The 19,155-nt window shown below is 42.4% G+C and overlaps 1 protein-coding gene and 1 long non-coding RNA gene across 2 annotated transcripts; one reads left to right on the top strand and one right to left on the bottom strand.

Moving 5' to 3' along the window:
• The first annotated feature begins 2,393 nt into the window (after positions 1-2,393).
• Positions 2,394-17,976, top strand: pxdc1b (PX domain containing 1b). Its single transcript, XM_029755897.1, has 6 exons — positions 2,394-2,578; positions 3,049-3,327; positions 8,872-8,963; positions 9,141-9,258; positions 9,743-9,866; positions 16,631-17,976. The coding sequence occupies exons 2-6, from the start codon at positions 3,072-3,074 to the stop codon at positions 16,752-16,754; spliced, it is 714 nt and encodes a 237-aa protein (XP_029611757.1). The 5' UTR covers positions 2,394-2,578; positions 3,049-3,071; the 3' UTR covers positions 16,755-17,976.
• LOC115195728 (uncharacterized) lies at positions 2,610-3,048 on the bottom strand. The gene is made up of 2 exons (XR_003878736.1): positions 2,962-3,048; positions 2,610-2,839 (listed from the first exon to the last, which is right to left on the bottom strand). It is a non-coding gene; the product is annotated as an uncharacterized LOC115195728 (long non-coding RNA).
• Positions 17,977-19,155: the final 1,179 nt, after the last annotated feature.

Genomic DNA, 19,155 nt, shown 5'->3' with positions numbered 1-19,155 from the left:
CAGCAATGTGTTGCATTGGATTTGCCCTAAACATAACACTTTGTATTCAGGACAAAAAGTTAATTGCTTTGCCAACATTTTTGCAGTATTACTTTAGTGCCTTGTTGCAAACAGGATGTATGTTTTGGAAGATTCATATTCTGTACATGCTTCCTTTTCACTCTGTCAATTAGGTTAGTATTGTGGAGTAACTACAGTACAATGTTGTTGATCCATCCTCAGTTTTCTCATACCACAGCCATTAAACTCTGTTTTAAAGTCATCATTGTCCTCATGGTTAAATACCTAAACGGTTTCCTTCCTCTCCGGCAACTGCGTTAGGAAGGATGCCTGTATTCTTTGTAGTGACTGGGTGTATTGATACACCATCCAAAGTGTAATTAATAACTTCACCATGTTCAAAGGGATATTCAATGTATTTTATTTTTTCCCCATCTACCAATAGGTGCCCTTCTTTGAGGCATGGGAAAACCTCCCTGGTCTTTGTGGTTGAATCTGTTTGAAATTCACTGCTCGACTGAGGGACCTTACAGATAATTGTATGTCTGGGGTACAGAGATGAGGTAGTCATTCAAAAATCATGTTAAACACTATTATTGCACACAGAGTGAGTCCATGCAACTTATGTGACGAAGTTAAACACATGTTCACTTCTGAACTTATTTAGGCTTGCCATAATACTTATTGACTCAAGACATTTCAGCTTTTCATTTTGAATTAATTTGCCAAAATGTCTAAACATAATTCCACTTTTACATTATGAGGTAGTGTATAGGCCAGTGACAGAAAAAGGCTGTAACATAACAAAATTTGGAAAAAGTCAAGGGGTGTCAAGTATCAGTTGTGCAGAGGTGAGGACAGAGTCAGGCGCAGGACACAGAACTGAGTAAAATAACGTACTTTACTCTGAAAAATAACCAGCCAATAAATCCACGCAGGGATAACAAACCCTAACACAAAAGACTAACACAAAAACCAGGAAACAATCACACACAGAACACAATGAGAACCAGAGGGTTAAATAGGGAAATAATAATAACGTAATGGGAACCAGGTGTGAACAATCAAGACATAACAAATGGAAAAAGAAACGTGGATCGGTGGCAGCTAGAAAGCCGGCGACGACGACCGAACAAGGAGAGGCACCAACTTCGGCGGAAGTCGTGACAAGGGGTGGGAATACTTTCTGAAGGGACTGTATGTGTACTAGTTTGCAAATGTACAGTAGTATGTTCATATTGGTATACTTACCTCTTTTGACCCGTTGCCAAGGAGGCCCTCAACATAAGACTGGAGGACATTGATGGTAAGATTAACATTGTTTATCAAATGTTTTTCTGTGTTGTCTTATCTGACCTCTGTTAGCAGATGATTGATAATGGATTATAATTGGTTGTCTCTTGAGCTTGTCGTTATTTTCTAAAAGGTTAAGTGGTGGAGAAATGTAGTTGCAACACAAAAAAGGATCTGAAGATAGATAGTTAAGTAAAAGCTGAAAATAGATAAGGCCTCAAAGCGATAAACAAAAGTGCAAATATGTAATTGAATATGTAATTCATTTGAATTAAAACTAATTCAATTGCATGTGTATATGTTTATTATTGATTGTTTAAAGTTAAACTTTAGGAAATAACATGTGCACTCGTCTAGTAGTGGCACAGTAGGGAAACAAGATGTCAATTGTGATTTCGAATAGGCAAACGGTAGTAAATGTGTCCGTTTTCAATAGTAATTCAAAAGGGTTTATGTAGGAAATGAAAAAGGATAAGGAGCAATTCAGTAGTGACAACACTACACAGACAAATGGCAGTAGTAATTCAAGAGGGATTGAGTTGGCATACAGCGGTAATGTGTAGGCATTACGTGGTAATTCTACATTCAACATGTAGAAGTTGTGTAGGTTTTAAGTAGTAGATACCCATCAGCTCAGTAGTTACACAGTAGTCATTAAGGGAGAATTATGTAGAGATTTGAATAAGAAATATGTAGTGTTCACCAGTAGTGAAACGTCCCAATTTATCAGTCATTACTACTGAAATTACTACATAACTCACTACTCGTTTACTACACATCTCAAAAGCAAATAAGTAGTAATACCAGTTGGTTTTGTGTAGATCTTGTGTAGTAGTGAGTAGTAATTCAGTAGTACTTTTTCATGAGGGTTATTACATCTACCCCTGAGTCCAGGTTGACATACTATAACTGCTGAACATAACTGTACATCAGAAAGAAAAGCCATGCAAGTTTTGAAGTAGCCTAGGCAGCTTACATGGACAATTCGGTCTCTCTTTGTGCAGTTGCATTCCTTGCATAGTATCCACACTGACAAGGAGGGAGGAAGAAGAAGAGGGGAGGGAGAGAGGAGTCAACTTCTGCGAGGGGAGGAAACCGACGGATATTTTTCGCCTGAGCGACAAAAGCCGTCAACACTGGAATCAGTGTGCACGATGCATCCTCTAAAGGCAAACCTCGACAAACTGTCAGGGGAGTAAAGCCTTGAAGAACAGCACATCGACTATGCAACTCTTTTGCATTCACTTCTACGCATGAAGTTAATCAGAAGACTCGTAGAAGAACAGTAAGACGATAAAAGAACAATACTAACATCATTTTGGGAAGGGCAACTAACTGTTTTAAGGCGTCATCGTCTGTGACCCTGAACATAAAGTGGACTAGTAAATAAATCATTGTAATTGAACAACAGCTAAGTAGCTATTTTCGAGTCCATTTGAATTCTGGGAGGATTATCAAGTAAAAACGTATGATTTTCTTACCCTGTGATGACTAATGACTATGAAGGCGGTGACAGTGCCACGTTTAAGACTGCGTCTGTGATGGGCTGAGCAAGCGAAACAGAAATCATTTTGTTGGTTTTCTACATTGTAACGGTTTTAGAATTATGTCGGAGGTTTCCCCCCATATGCCTACAAGTTAATGATTTATTTGAAATAGTTATTTTACCCGGTTCAGGGTGGGCAATGTTATTCCAAAGTCCATGACTTCGTTCCAAAGTCCATGACTTCACTCCAACGTCCCACTCCTTCTCAGAATGCTGGACTGACTGCTGAGGAATGGCATCGGCGATATTCGAGGGGACGTCTCTGGTCAACATGTTTGTCAAGGATTGCTGGGTGAACGGGATCCGGAGACTGATCATAAGTCAGCGAGGAGAGGAAGAAGAATTCTACGAGATCAGAACCGAGTGGTCAGACAGAAACGTTTTGTATTTGCACAGGAGTTATTCAGATTTTGGGAGATTGTTCAAAAGACTGGTTGAATCATTCCCTGAGGACAGAAGAGCTCTCTCCAAGTCCCCGCTTATAGAAGGTTGGTATAGTGTACTCCATGCCACTGGAAATTGGGTTTAATAAATTAAGTAATGAATTAATAAATGATATGGTCATTTGAAGACAATAGCCACAATACAATTCTGATGTTTTTTCTACTAATTGGCCTTTTGACCAATCACATAAGATCTTTTCACATCAGCTCTTTTTCATAGCTGCTGTGATTGGTCAAAAGACCAATTAGTTAACAAAAAAAAAAGATCAGCCAATGTTTTGAAGCGTTGAGAACTTTGTCATCAATTATTGTATTCAAATGGGCATTTTTGACAGGTGGGAATTATATGGGCACATCTGATATAGATAGATCAGTTGATACAGAGGCTGTATTATTTACAGTGGATAAATAATGACTAATTGTTGTTTTCATGACCCAGGTAGACACTGTCTGTTTAATAATTAATTAGGTCCACTTTGGAGTGACACATAATATCAGACCTATCAAATAGCTGCTCTTTGGTCTACATGATTCCGGATACTGTTTTAGGTTCTCTGGGAACCCCCTAACATGATTGACTGGAACTTAAGTCAAGAGTAATAGGACTGATTTAACTTGTTATCACTAGGCTATCCTTTATCACTTATCAGCAGCACCTTTTTGGTTGTTTGGTTTTCAGAGCTGGAGGCTATGGGTTAGGTTTATAATAGCACGGGCTAACTGCCAAAATTAAAATCATATTGGAAAAGGTTAATATGTGGATTTGTCAGTGAAAGTTTTGGATAAATTAGGTGGTGGTCTATCCATTGCATATTGGCTTTAATAATGTCGAGGTAACGCTGAAAGGCTCAGTTACTCCCCCTATCGAGTGTTTGTGGACCATTTTAGTACTGCATTAAATGTTATCAAATGTTTAGGTTGTGATTAGGCTAATCTACTGTATGTCCTGTGTGATTGAATTGTTGACCAGCTTGTTCTGCAATAGAAGCAGACCCTATCCCGTAGTAATGGGTAAAGATAAACAGAACCCTCAGACAGTTGGAAAGGATTGTGACACATGAAAGCCAAACACACGGCCCTGGGTTGTGTACCTCTTGCTGCCCTGTCTGTCACGATGGTGCCCTGACATTGCCCAGACTGGGTGCTGTCTGGCAGGATGCCCAGTGCATGCCACGTCTATGCCCAGCTAGCACATAATGTTCTGAGAACCATATGTTTCTTAGAGCTTGGTGAGAGCGTGGATCTTCAGCCTAACACTTTCTGCAGGTTTCCACATGGTTCTGTTTAAAGTCAATGTTCAGAGAATGTTAAGAAACAACGTTCTTCTGTGTGAATTTCAGTACTTCAGCATAACATTTTCTGCAGGTCTGTTGGCCGCGCCCACTAATTGGCCACACCTGATCTTAATGAGTGCTTATTTCCTTTGAAAGGAAGCAGAGCCTGTTTGAATAGACTAAAATGAACAGCTTCGTATGAGTTAAAAAAAACTAAACATGGCAGGCTAGCTCCATCCTGGTGGCGCAGTGGGCTAATTCCTTGGATAGAGAACAGGATATCATATGTTTGAATCTCACTGATGCCATGCCACAATAAAAAAAAATACATCTGTTTGCATGTTAAAGCATAAGCAATTAAATGTTTATCTGTGCTTGGAGTTGAAAACAGTTATCCAAACTAAGCTAGCAGTGTTATTAAAACTCTTATTGAAACATTCAATGAAAGGAACCTCCCTGCTATACCTAAAAAATGTACATTCCCAGAACAGGCCCCAAAAAATATTTTGTTCTCAGAACGTTTAAAGAAACGTTCAGTTTTATCAGTCAGGAACCTTATGGCTTCGTTCCCAGAACCAATGGGAAACCAAAAACATATGTTCCCACAACTTCCAAGGAACCAAATTTGATAGCTGGGTGTTCACCCTGCACAGCCTCTCTGGTACTTCTATTTTGTCTGTGTCCGCTCAGCCTACAGTAAGTGTGTTTTGTAAACTGTCCCCCCACGCCAGCCTTTTTGTGGTGACTGGAAGGCTCTGCTTCCTTCCCATACACCGAAATAGCTGTCACTGCTGAGGATTGGCTCTTCTCCTTTCTCGGCTGTGTGTGATGCATGATTGGACGAGAGAAACATGGGGCAAAAAAGACTCACTTTGCACTTCTTCTTTTCCTGGTGTCTCATCGTCCATTCTCATGTCTTGTTGGTTGAGAGACGAATAGAGGGAGATGGGTATTGAAATAGGGACTTCATCCAAGTGTTACTCCAGTAGTGGCGTCGGTAGAGTTGAATCATGTCAGTGATGGATAGTTGGCCACAGATTAATCCCATTCCATTTCCCCATGCCCTTCTTTTAATTTACACCCCGGCTCGATATTTTATTTAGATCCGTCTTCTAATTGGCACTCAGATGAAAAGTGGACATAGCTCTAGCTGTCCTTGCTTCCCTATGCTGTGTTCTTTATTCACACTGTTTCTGGCCCTACTCTTGTTTCTGTGCAGTACCTAGGCAACAAGAGAGGCGTGCAGAACATCTAGGGAACTTTCAGGCTGAGGTCATTGTGGTGAGAGGGTGATACACAGGCCTGGCTGAAGGAGTGGGCCTCCTATATTTAGGCTAGCCCCTACTGTGGCCTGCTTAGGCCTTCATCATCAGTCACCTGACATGTGACCCTGGAGTGGGCATCACAGACAGGAAGTGACGTGCTGGTTCTGCTGGCATGAGAGCCAGTCATGAGGGCACCGCCCAAACATAACTGACTCACATTGGTGACGGAGAGGACAGCCGAGAACTCTGTTTAAAGGTTTAACCAAAGACTTATTATGGAATTTGATGCTCTGTATCTAATGATCAAACGGCAACACCTTATGGAACATACTAATCTAACCAGGGAGATGGTGGTTAGATAATGTTGCAGTACGTGACACTACTAAAGGCTATAATGTTGTAGTATCATGCTGACATGGGCTGGTCTGATGTGCTGTAGGACGTTGTTGTGAAATAGCTGTTGATAATGTCTAATAAATGTTGAAATATCATGTGTAAGGATGACGCGGAGGGTCATGCTTCCTGTCATGTTGTCTGTCCTCCTGCCATGGTTGATATGCAAATGACAGCACAAACAGGTATCACATTATGTAGTTAATTGTGTAACTACACTTTTTCATTACATTGTAAGCCTGTTTAATTACAAAATCTACCACCATAAATGGTTGTAGCTACACTTAAAAAAGCGAGAAAGTAATAATATGCTCGCTACAATGGGCAGGAAAACATGATTTTGTGTTGGTAAAGATACTAGCAGTATCTATGCAGTGTTCCTCATTCAACTAAATGTAGGCTATGAACTACTGTTGGCCTATTTCTTGGCTACAGGCAATTCTTTGATGTGCACATGGGAACAGTTTGAATGGCCAGAATGCTGGTAAAGAGTACAATTATTAGACCAATTTGGCCCCATACTTATAGTGTTACACAAGGAGAACAGAAAACACAAGTTTAGTGTTTCCCTCTTCAATGAGATTCCAGGAAGTGGAGACAGGAAAAGGACTCTGCCACAGGAAGTGAGGACATGCACTCAGGGAGCCTGGTCGGAACAAACACAGCTGGTTTTAGTTTCAAAATATTTAATGGCTTATTTTCAGACGACCACCATTTCTATATATTTAGCTTCAACTTTGAAATATAATTAATTGAGAGAGGAATATGTTTAGTGGTTGTGTTCCATTTTTAAATCTGCAACTTTATTTTGGCATTCCACGCCAGCGCTCATGTTGCTCACGTTTCCATATCAAAGGTGAAATCCTGTGGACAGATTTCCAAACATCTGTTTACACGGAAAACAGCGAGGCGGTTTCGAGTTTTGTCTGAGGACAGTTATCTTCATGTTTGTTGCATTTGAGCAACCACCATGTGTGGCGTAGATTTGTTGCTTTTTCCTTGAGGCTATGCTCCCTGGGTTATTAGGCATGTCTTTCAAATGAAACCTCCAATAAAGAAGAGAAGACCATATAATATTCAAAATGGCACACTGTAACTCTACCATGACAACCAAGAATACTAATCATACGTCTAAGCCTATAATAAAAAATACAATAAACCTCTTATTCGTAGACAAACAAGCACTTATTGGTCGTTATATCTTTTTTTTTATAGACTCTTGCTGGTTTGGACAAACCGAGCTGTTTATCTCTTAAAAAGAAGAATAGGATCCTGGAACCCTGTGAGGTACAGCCCTGGGTGGGGGATTCTATGGGTATCATATGGGTATCATATTCATATTCCCTATTCCCTATACAGTGCGCACTACTTTTTTAAAAACTAAAAACAACCATTTCATGACCTAATCACTCCTCAAACCCTGGGGCATAATGTCATGACTATGGGCCATTAGAAATGAATGAGATTGTTACATCAGCAGAGCGCTGCCTCACATCCTCTTACGCAGCCCTCTGTCTATCCGAAGGGAGCAGCTCTGTGGCTGCATCGTGCGTACTAGTCACATCACCTCAGTAAGACCTCATCAGTAGTTTTCTGGAGGATCGTCATCATCAACCTCACTATCGTAGTCATCAGGACTATGAATGGCCGTACATGATATTTTGGGACTAGTTGGAACTGGAAGGCGGAACTAATGACTAATGCGTCATAGTCACTAGTTTTCACTCGGCATCATTGGATTGTAAAGGCTTAAGTACATATTCACTCACACACCCCCCCTGTTTATTATGGGTCCAAACCAACTAAGCGGGGTACTTTCCACTCTTTTGTTTGGACATGTGTTCAGATGTATCCCTTGTACATCTCATACTTTGTCAATATTAAAGTCCTCATTGCTAGTGCTTATTCCCAAAGTGAAACTTTCCACCCAGCTTCTAAATCTAAAACCTCTCTTATACCTTGCATTGTTAATCCATGTGTCATGCTGCTAAGGTAGATAGGTGTACTGTACGTCTATACTGCAGTTTCCCTATATTCTGCTGTTACCACTTTCAGATTCTGTGCTGCCTATTACCTAGCATTTACTGAGCCATGTTGGCGTTCTTGCTGGTTACCCTATTTGTGACACGTGCAGTTGCGTGCTCTTAAAACTATGTCCACTTAACTTAAAGAAGTCTATTTGTGTTTCTCTGCACTTGCCATGCCCAGAAAAAAATATTGTGAATATAAAGGTTATCTCATTTAACTGATTGCCACCTTTTCAATTATATTGTTTTTGGCGACCTTTTTTACATGAGTAAAGTTGAATTGGGCCCTCCTCCCATTTAGCCTTTGTTGTGTGTTCTGGCCTGTGGATAGATAAGATGCTAGTTGACACAAAGGTCAAAGTAGCTGCCCTATTGTTATGGTGGATGCACAGATAGGATTTACCTCATGTTCTCTCAGTAGGAGAGTTATTTTGATCTGAAAGCTCAGGCTGTCTCGAAATGATGGCGTGTGGTTTGTCTTGGGAATCAAATCGATTTTAAATGTGTACCTTGTTTGTTACCTGAGAATTTACTTCAGACCTAAGCTTTTCAGTTTGTGAGATTAATACAATAAAAAAAAGTGGTAATAACCTTTGATTCTGCGTTATGTTTGTGTCATTTTGTGTTTAGGTCTGGTTAAGATTAAAGAGGCCAATGACATTGAGCTGAAACTAAATGAGGTGGAGAAGCTACTGAACAATGCCATCAACATGCCATGGAAGGTGGGTCACTACTAGTCTAGTACTGCCCTCTGTACACATTGGATTTGATTAACATGTATGCAAACCTATTCATTTATACGCCTTACAACATTTGACTCAGATTAATTATAATGCATTGTGTATGGTTCTCATAAATAGAGCCCATGCTCATACTATCTGTACTGTTTATCTCCACAGTATTCTAGGTCAGAGGTGGTGTTGACATTCTTTGAGCGATCACCGCTGGACCAAGTGCTGAAGAATGACAACGTCCACAAGATCCAGCCATGCTTCCAGAGTCCATACAAGATATCAGGTATTGATTCGTGGTGAAACACAGGGAAAACACTCTGCTTTCTTCCCAGTATTAACTTGGGCTCCCGAGTGGCGCAGCGGTCTAAGGCACTGCATCTCAGTGCTAGAGGCGTCACTACAGACCCAGGTTTGATTCCAGGCTGTATCACAACCGGCCATGACGGGTAGGCTGTCATTGTAAATAAGAATTTGTTCTTAACTGACTTGCCTAGTTAAATAAAATAAAAAATGAAGTAACTTTCCTTTTAACCACCCAAACAACCTATGCAATTCAACAACAACAGCATGCCCCACTTGACATCTGAACCAGGAAACCTCTGAGTAATGGTTAATATAGGATAAGATAAGCTGGAATTGTATTGTCATTTTTCACAGAAATGTGTCTTGCGTTATAAAGAATTCCTTACAGGACATATAAACAACAGACAAAACATGGGGTAGACTGTTCATGTCCTAAACTGTAGAATGTGTTCTGTGCCCTACAGAGATCATGCGTTCCAATGGCTTCTGTCTGGCCAACACTGAGACAATCGTGTTTGATGAGAGTCTGCCACAAGACGAAGAGAGACCCTCATCCACTGACTCTGCTGCTGGCTCTGCAGAACACCTGTAAGTAACACGTGACTTTACGACTTGTTTTACCTGTTAGATTCACCTTACCAGTCAGTATCAATGTCATTGTGTATTGAGACAAATGGGCATTTCTTCAACCTCATAACAAAGGTGAAATTGTGTGTGGGGGAGTTATTTTTATATTTCTAATATAATGTTGACTTTGGACTGTAACTCCCTGCACCACAAAACCAGAGAAGCATGGCAGTATTACGCGTTTTCTTCTTCAACCTCAGTCATTCTGGTTTTCTCCTGAATTTAGGCCTATTTTATTATACAAACATGATATATCCTGTTACTTTTTGTACAGTTCACATTCTCTTTACTACACAAACACTTACAGGGACCTTTTAGGATCACAAGTGTTTGTGTGTGCCCTTTTGAGTATGTGAGTACCATGCATTCCTTGAATTTCAAAGCGGTTCCATGGTCCCCCTCCTCAGGAAGTGTCTCAGTGCACCTCTTCCTTCCCTGGGTGGGGTTTGAGGAGGGAAGCTAGGGAGGGGCATTTACTCAGTCTCCACAACAAAATACTTTTCACCAAATATTACAATGCGGAAATGTCATATTGCTCAAGTGATACCAAGATGGCGTAGCAGTCAGACTTCTGTTGTCTTGTCCCGTCCCATGTACAAACTGTTAATTGTGAATTGACTGTGCCTTTAAACAGCTTGGAATATTCCAGAAAATTATGTCATGGCTTTAGAAGCTTCTGTTAGGCTGATTGACATAATTTGATTCAATTGGAGGTGTACCTGTGGATTTATTTCAAGGCCTACCTTCAAACTCAGTGCCTCTTTGCTTGACATCATGGGAAAATCAAAAGAAATCAGCCAAGACCTCAGAAAAAAATTGTAGACCTCCACAAGTCTGGTTCATCCTTGGGAGCAATTTCCAAACGCCTGAAGGTACCACGTTCATCTGTACAAACAATAGTACACAAGTATTAACACCATGGGACCACGCAGCCGTGATACCACTCAGGAAGGAGACGCGTTCTGTCTCCTAGAGATGAACATACTTTGGTGCGAAAAGTGCAAATCAATCCCAGAACAGCAGCAAAGGACCTTGTGAAGATGCTGGAGGGAACAGGTACAAAAGTATCTATATCCACAGTAAAACAAGTCCTATATTGACATAACCTGAAAGACCGCTCAGCAAGGAAGAAGCCACTGCTCCAAAACCGCCATAAAAAACCAGACTACGGTTTGCAGCTGCACATGGGGACAAAGATTGTACTTTTTGGAGAAATGTCCTCTGGTCTGATGAAACAAAAATAGAACTGTTTGGTCATAATGACCATCGTTATGTTTGGAGGAAAAAGGGGGAGGCTAGCAATACGAAGAACACCATCCCAACCGTGAAGCACGGGAGTGGCAGCATCATGTTGTGGGGGTGCTTTGCTGCAGGAGGGGCTGGTGCACTTCACAAAATAGATGGCGTCATGAGGAAGGAAAATTACGTGGATACATTGAAGCAACATCTCAAGACATCAGTCAGGAAGTTAACACTTGGTCGCAAATGGGTCTTCCAAATGTTCAATGACCCCAAGCATACTTCCAAAGTTGTGGCAAAATGGCTTAAGGACATCAAAGTCAAGGTATTGGAGGGGCCATCACAAAGCCCTGACCTCATCCTATAGAAAATTTGTGGGCAGAATTGAAAAAGCGTGTGCGAGTGAGGAGGTCTACAAACCTGACTCAGTTACACCAGCTCTGTCAGGAGGAATGGGCCAAAATTCACCCAACTTATTGTGGGAAGCTTGTGGAAGGCTCCCTGAAACGTTTGACCCAAGTTAAACAATTTAAAGGCATTGCTACTGAATACGAATTGAGTGACTGTAAACTTCTGACCCACTGGGAATGTGATGAAAGAAATAAAAGCTGAAATAAATCATTCTCTCTACTATTATTCTGACATTTCACATTCTTAAAATAAAGAGGTGATCCTAGCTGACCTAAGACAGGGATTTTTTTAGTAGGATTAAATGTCAGGAATTGTGAAAAACTGAGTTTAAATGTATTTGGCTAAGGTGTATGTAAACCTCCGACTTTAACTGAACCTTCTCACCTGGATCATCGTAGCTAGCTAGCTGCAATCCGAGTGACTACTTCTGGCTAACATCTCTGTCCCGAAGCAAGCACCAATTAGCCGTGAGCTAGGCCAATCTCCCGGCTAGCTGAAGAGGTCCATCAGCCACTCCTGACCCCTTTTACTGCCGCTACAGGGTACGGAACCCCGCCAATTCTTTACGACTGGACTACCGACGTAATCTGCTCGAGGGGGTTACTCAACTGGCTCCTAAGTCGTGACGTCCCCTGAATGCCCATCTGCTAGCCTGCTATCCGCGGCCCGCTAGCTGTCTAGACCATATCGGACTGTTAGCTAATAGGTACATCGGCCAATTTCTTGTACCACTATTGCTATTTTGCCAATCGGCCTGGGCCCCTTTTACCACACGAAGCCCTGCTTATCCATCACGACTGGACTACCGACGTAATCTGCCCGAGGGTCTTTTTTCCAACGGGCCCCTTCGTCGCAACGTCCCCTGAATGCCCATCTGCTAGCCGTGGCCCGCTAGCTGTCTAGAGCATATTGCACTGTTAGCTGAATAGATCCATTTGCCAATTGGACTAGACCCCTCTGATACACGGAACCCTACTAATCCATCACGACTGGTCTATCGACGGAACCGCACGAGGAGGCTAAAACAGACTTTCCTCCGTCGCGACGTCCCTCTAAGACCCTTCGGCTAGCTTGCTAGCCCCGGCCTGCTAGCAGTCTGAATCGCCGTGTCTCCAGCCAGCCCAACCAGTCACTGGACCCTTAAGATCACTCGGCTATGCATGCCTCTCCCTAATATCAATATGATATGCCTTGTCCATCACTGTTCTGGTTAGTGATTACTGTTTTATTTCACTGTAGAGCCTCTAGCCCTGCTCAATATGCCTTAACCAACCATTTAGTTCCATCTCCCACATATGCAATGACAACACCTGGTTTAAATGTTTCTAGAGACAATATCTGTCTCATCACTCAATGCCTAGGTTTACCTCCAATGTACTTACATCCTACCATACCTTTGTCTGTACATTATGCCTTGAATCTATTCTATCACACCCAGAAACCTACTCCTTTAACTCTCTGTTCCGAACGTACGAGACGACCAGTTCTTATAGCCTTTAGCCGTACCCTTAGCCTACTCCTCCTTTGTGCCTCTGGTGATGTAGAGGTTAATCCAGGACCTGCAGTGCCTAGCTCCACTCCTATTCCCCAGGTGCTCTCATTTGTTGACTTCTGTAACCGTAAAAGCCTTGGTTTCATGCATGTTAACATTAGAAGCCTCCTCCCTAAGTTTATTTTATTCACTGCTTTAGCACACTCTGCCAACCCAGATGTCTTAGCCGTGTCAGAATCCTGGCTTAGGAAGACCACCAAAAACCCTAAAACTTCCATCCCAAACTATAATATTTTCCGCCAAGATAGAACTGCCAAAGGGGGCAGAGTTGCAATCTACTGCAGAGATACCCTGCAGAGTTCTGTCTTTTAAAAATCCACCTTTCCAGAAACAAGTCTCTCACCCTTGCAGCTTGCTATAGACCACCCTCTGCCCCCAGCTGTGACCTGGACACCATATGTGAATTGATTGCCCCCCCATCTATCTTCAGAGCTCGTGCTGTTAGGTGACCTAAACTGGGACATGCTTAACACCCAGGCCATCCTACAATCTAAGCTTGATGCCCTCAATCTCACACAAATTATCAATGAACCTACCATGTACAACCCCAAATCCGTAAACATGGGCACCCTCATAGATATAATCCTGACCAACCTGCCCTCCAAATACACCTCTGCTGTTTTCAACCAAGATCTCAGCGATCACTGCCTCTGCCTGCATCCGTAATGGGTCTGGGGTCAAATGACCTTCCCTCCTCACTGTAAAAAGCTCCCTAAAACACTTCAGCGAGCAGGCCTTTCTAATCGACCTGGCCGGGGTATCCTGGAATGATACTGACCTCATCCCGTCAGTAGAGGATGCCTGGTTATTCTTTAAAAGGGCCCCCCTCACCATCTTAAATTAGCATGCTCCATTAAAAAAAAATGGAACCAGGAACAGATATAGCCCATGGTTCACTCCAGACCTGACTGCCCTTGACCAGCACAAAAACTTCCTGTGGCGTACTGCATTAGCATCGAATAGCCCCCGTGATATGCAACTTTTCAGGGAAGTTAGGAACCAATATACGCAGGCAGTTAGGAAAGCTAAGGCTAGCTTTTTCAAACAGAAATTTGCATCCTGTAGCACAAACTCAAAAGTTCTGGGACACTGTAAAGTCCATGCAGAATAAGAGCACCTCCTCCCAGCTGCCCACTGCACTGAGGCTATGAAACGCTGTCACCACCGATAAATCCACTATAATTGAGAATTTCAATAAGCATTTTTCTACGGCTGGCCATGCTTTCCACCTGGCTACCCCTACCCCGGTCAACTGCCCGGCACCCCCCACAGCAACTCACCCAAGCCTCCCCCATTTCTCCTTCACCCAAATCCAGATAGCTGATGTTCTGAAAGAGTTGCAAAATCTGGACCCCTACAAATCAGCTGGGCTAGACAATCTGTACCCTCTCTTTCTAAAATTATCTGCCGAAATTGTTGCAACCCCTATTACTAGCCTGTTCAACCTCTCTTTCGTATCGTCTGAGATTCCCAAAGATTGGAAAGCTGTCGCGATCATCTCCCTCTTCAAAGGGAGAGACACTCTAGACCCATACTGCTACAGACCTATATCTATCCTACCCTGCCTTTCTAAGGTCTTTGAAAGCAAAATTAACAAACCGATTACCAACCATTTCGAATCTCGCCGTACCTTCTCCACTATGCAATCTGGTTTCAGAGCTGGTCATGGGTGCACCTCAGCCACGCTCAAGGTCCTAAACGATATCATAACCGCCATCGATAAGAGACATTACTGTGCAGACGTATTCATCGACCTGGCCAAGGCTTTCGACTCTGTCAGTCACCACATTCTTATCGGCAGACTAAACAGCCTTGGTTTCTCAAATGACTGCCTCGCCTGGTTCACCAACTACTTCTCTGATAGAGTTCAGTGTGTCAAATCAGAGGACCTGTTGTCTGGACCTCTGGCAGTCTCTATGGGGGTGCCACAGGGTTCAATTCTCGGGACGAATCTCTTCTCTGTATACATCAATAATGTCGCTCTTGCTGCTGATGATTCTCTGATACACCTCTACGCAGACGACACCATTCTAGCCCTTCTTTAGACACTGTGTTAACTAACCTCCAGACGAGCTTCAATGCCATACAACTCTCCTTCCATTGCCTCCAACTGCTCTTAAATGCAAGTAAAACTAAATGCATGCTCTTCAACCGATCGCTGCCCGCCCATTCAGCATCACTACTCATCACTACTCTGGACGGTTCTGACTTAGAATATGTGGACAACTACAAATACCTAGGTGTCTGGTTAGACTATAAACTCTCCTTCCAGACTCACATTAAGCATCTCCAATCCAAAATTAAATCTAGAATTGGCTTCCTATTTCGCAACAAAGCATCCTTTACTCATGCTGCCAAACATACCCTTGTAAAGCTGACGATCCTTGACTTCGGCGATATCATTTACAAAATAGCATCCAACACTCTACTCAACCAATTGGATGCAGTCTATCACAGTGCCATCCATTTTGTCACCAAAGCCCCATATACTACCCACCATTGCGACCTGTACACTCTCGTTGGCTGGCCCTCGCTTCATACTCGTCGCCAAACCCACTGGCTCCAGGTCATTTACCGGTCTCTGCTAGGTAAAGCCCCGCCTTATCTTAGCTCACTGGCTACCATAGCTACACCCACCCGTAGCCCGCGCTCCAGCAGGTATATTTCACTGGTCATCCCCAAAGCCAACACTTCCTTTGGCCTCCTTTCCTTCCAGTTCTCTGCTGCCAATGACTGGAACGAATTGCAAAAAATCACTGAAGCTTGAGTCTTATCTCCCTCTCTGAGTTTAAGCATCAGCTGTCAGAGCAGCTTACCGATCGATCACTGTACCTGTACACAGCCAATCTGTAAATAGCACACCCAACTACCTCATCCCCATATTGTTACTTATCCTCTTGCACTTTTATACCCCAGTATCTCTATTCTCTACTTGCACATCTGTCATTCCAGTGTTAATGCTAAATTGTAATTATTTGGCCTCTATGGCCTATTTATTGCCTTACCTCCCTACTCTTCTACATTTGCACACACTGTACATTGATTTTTCTTTTGTGTTATTGACTGTACGTTTGTTTATGTGTAACTGTTGTTTTTGTCGCACTGCTTTGCTTTATCTTGGCCAGCTCGCAGTTGTAAATGAGAACTTTTTCTCAACTGTTACACAAGTGCATGATCATATCATACAAGACAATCTTACCTATAGTTAGAATTCATCACAGCAGTGGGATGGTGATGCTATTGTAAATAAAGGAATGTAGGCAGGATTGGAAGATAATTTCATGATGTTGTATAGTGCTTTGCTGTTTGGATTCAGTGTATTGAACACATGTTTTAGTCAATTTTGTGTCTTAGTATGGGTTGACCACTTGGTCCATTCCTATTGGGCACGGACATCAATTCAACATCTATTCCACATTGATTTAACGTAATTGAATTAATAGGACGTGGAAACAACTATGATTCAACCAGTGTGTGCCCAGTGAGTTGAGTGATACCCATGTCTGGCGTTTTCCTCTCTTAGGTACGAGGATGGCAGGGAGTTCCTGACGGTGGAACCAGACATCAGTGACGATGACTCAGATGCCTACGTCACAAACCTGTCTTACTACCATCTGGTCCCCTTTGAGACGGACATCCTGGAATGAGGAGCCAAAATGGCTGACGGTTAGCATCACTGCCTGCTCAGATGCTGTCAGAAACCAACCCACATCATGTGACCTAGCTGTGGACAGCTCTGTCCAGCATGTTGGCCACAAATGTTTCAGTAGCTCTACAACTGCACCGATTAACTTTGCTACTGCTGCTTATAGGCCAACGTTTGTCATGGCAGCTTTGTCTCTGTCGAATCGGAGAGCAGATCCTGGGGTTCAGCAGCTGTATGGACAGACAGACTGTAGTATTACTCACAGAAAGATTGTATAGAGAGATTTAATATCACTGGCTTACAAAGTCCAATGTCTGTGATATCACCAGTGTGCCTCACCCTCTATCCTCAAGTTGATGTCTCAAGATGGGGTTATAAGGAAATAAGGAGATTGCCCATTTCTTGCTCATCAAACTGCTTCCTGTGTCTCTCCGCTACAATGGTGCGTTATAGTTTTCTGTGGGATTGAACTTGGTGTACTCCATAGAACTGTGTTCAGTATCAGCCTTAAACGGCAGTGTTGTCATTACAACCAGTATTATGAAAGATTGTTGTTTTATGTGGAGTGATAGCTTGACTTTTCTAATTGGGATTGAATGGGAAATTAACTTTTTTATTTGTTGGTTCAATGTGACTTTTCCCTCACCAAACCTATTGTTAGGACGACAGGTTAGGGGTGTTATTGTGTTCAAAACATCAAATCGGAACACTACATCACTGTATGAATGACATTACCAGATTGGTTTGAGTAGCAAAAATGTAACAGTTGAGTAATCTTCATCTAGGGGGTTTGTTATCATGTGCATTGTGTACGCAAGCAGTGTTTTGCTGGTTCAAGCAAGGCCATGTCAGACCCTGTATTATGCTGTATAGGCTACTGTAGTTCCACAACTCAGCCCAACAGCTGACTATAGTCTCTGTGTGGGAGTTGGCAGCGTAGCCAGCCACTGGAGGAACAAATCTTCTCTGTTTCTAAAGAAAACAAATGACAATGTTGTGTGGAAAACCACTATAAGGGAATTTAGGCCAACACTGGATTTTCCTCTTCCTGTTGTTCGACAAACACCAGTTTAACCACAGCCACAATGTGATTTCCCCAATATCACTAAATAAGACATCATTTGACACCAAACATGTGGGAATGGCACATTTGAAAATATGGCATGCCCCAACATTGTTTCTGTCCACATTTCAAGTCAAATTAAAGATTTAAAAAAACTAAATAATTGACTCAGCATTTGTTTCCATTGAAGGTTTTCCAGCTGTCTGCACATTCAGCAGTCCTGTAGTGGTAACTTGTTTAGTCGCTCACACGTGTCCCTGTCTCCCTACAGAAGTGAGTCTAGTTTTTCTCTATGTGTGAAGCTGCAGCAGCACTGAGCCCTCTGGCTACTGGGTAGGTAGCTACGTAGCTAGCTAGCTGTCTGTCTTCCTCTGCTCTGTATTGTTCTGTAGCCACAGGGGTTTGCCCTCCCCTGAATCCACAGGCGCTGAACATTCTGAAACTTGGCACATGGGGCCTTTACCCAACCCTAAACTCCCCTCCCCTAGTTAGCAACACAGTCATGCCCATTGCTCAGCCCGTGAGAAAAACCCAGGTCTTTCTCAACATGTGAAACTATCCCACTTTTTTTCTCTTCCTGCTTTCTTCTCTATTTTCCCAGAGGTAGAGAGCCTAAAGAGGAGGAAAAAGCACATATTTTTGGGCACTGGAGGTGGTTTTGTTGACTGGCTGCATTGGAGAAATGGCACCACATCCTTCTTAATGCTCCCTGGGAGAGAAGGAAAATCCCACCACTAGCAACTCTATGCTGAAATAAGGAACTGGACTATTTAAAATGTATGGAACAGTTGATTGTATTCATTTCTGTTCCGAGTCAGTCTAGACAGTAGACATTGATTCGTGAAGGACCTTGTGCAGTGTGCATGCATCCATCCACCAGTCATGGCTAAACGGTACTCAACCAATCCCGCGTGTTCCCAGGAGTACCCAACCAAACTCCAGTACTCTGGTCTCTCCGCCACACTCTTTGAACACACCAGTATGTCAAGTTCAACAATGTCAGACATCGGTGTGATCATTTGGAAGATGATGCTTTTTGTTTTGTTTTATGACAATGATATTATAATTTAATATAATGTTAGAGGTTATTTATTTTTATAGTCCAAATGTTTGACAGACTGGCTGTCATATCGCTAAGCTAACCGTGACCCGCCTTAAACCTTGTTGATATGCTTACGGCCAGTGAGACATATCTTGAAACATACTGTATCTGCTTAGTATTATTAATTATATTAATCTAGAGTCTAAATCCTGTCTGGAGGGGGGCTCTAAACTAACATATGGAATTGTTATAAGATGGTCATAACAAGGATTATTAGCTATTTGATCCCCCCCAAAA

Source organism: Salmo trutta, chromosome 6 (genome assembly GCF_901001165.1).
Source record: "Salmo trutta chromosome 6, fSalTru1.1, whole genome shotgun sequence".
In the NCBI taxonomy this organism is placed as follows: Eukaryota; Metazoa; Chordata; class Actinopteri; order Salmoniformes; family Salmonidae; genus Salmo; species Salmo trutta.
This window is presented reverse-complemented; position numbering and strand designations above follow the sequence as displayed.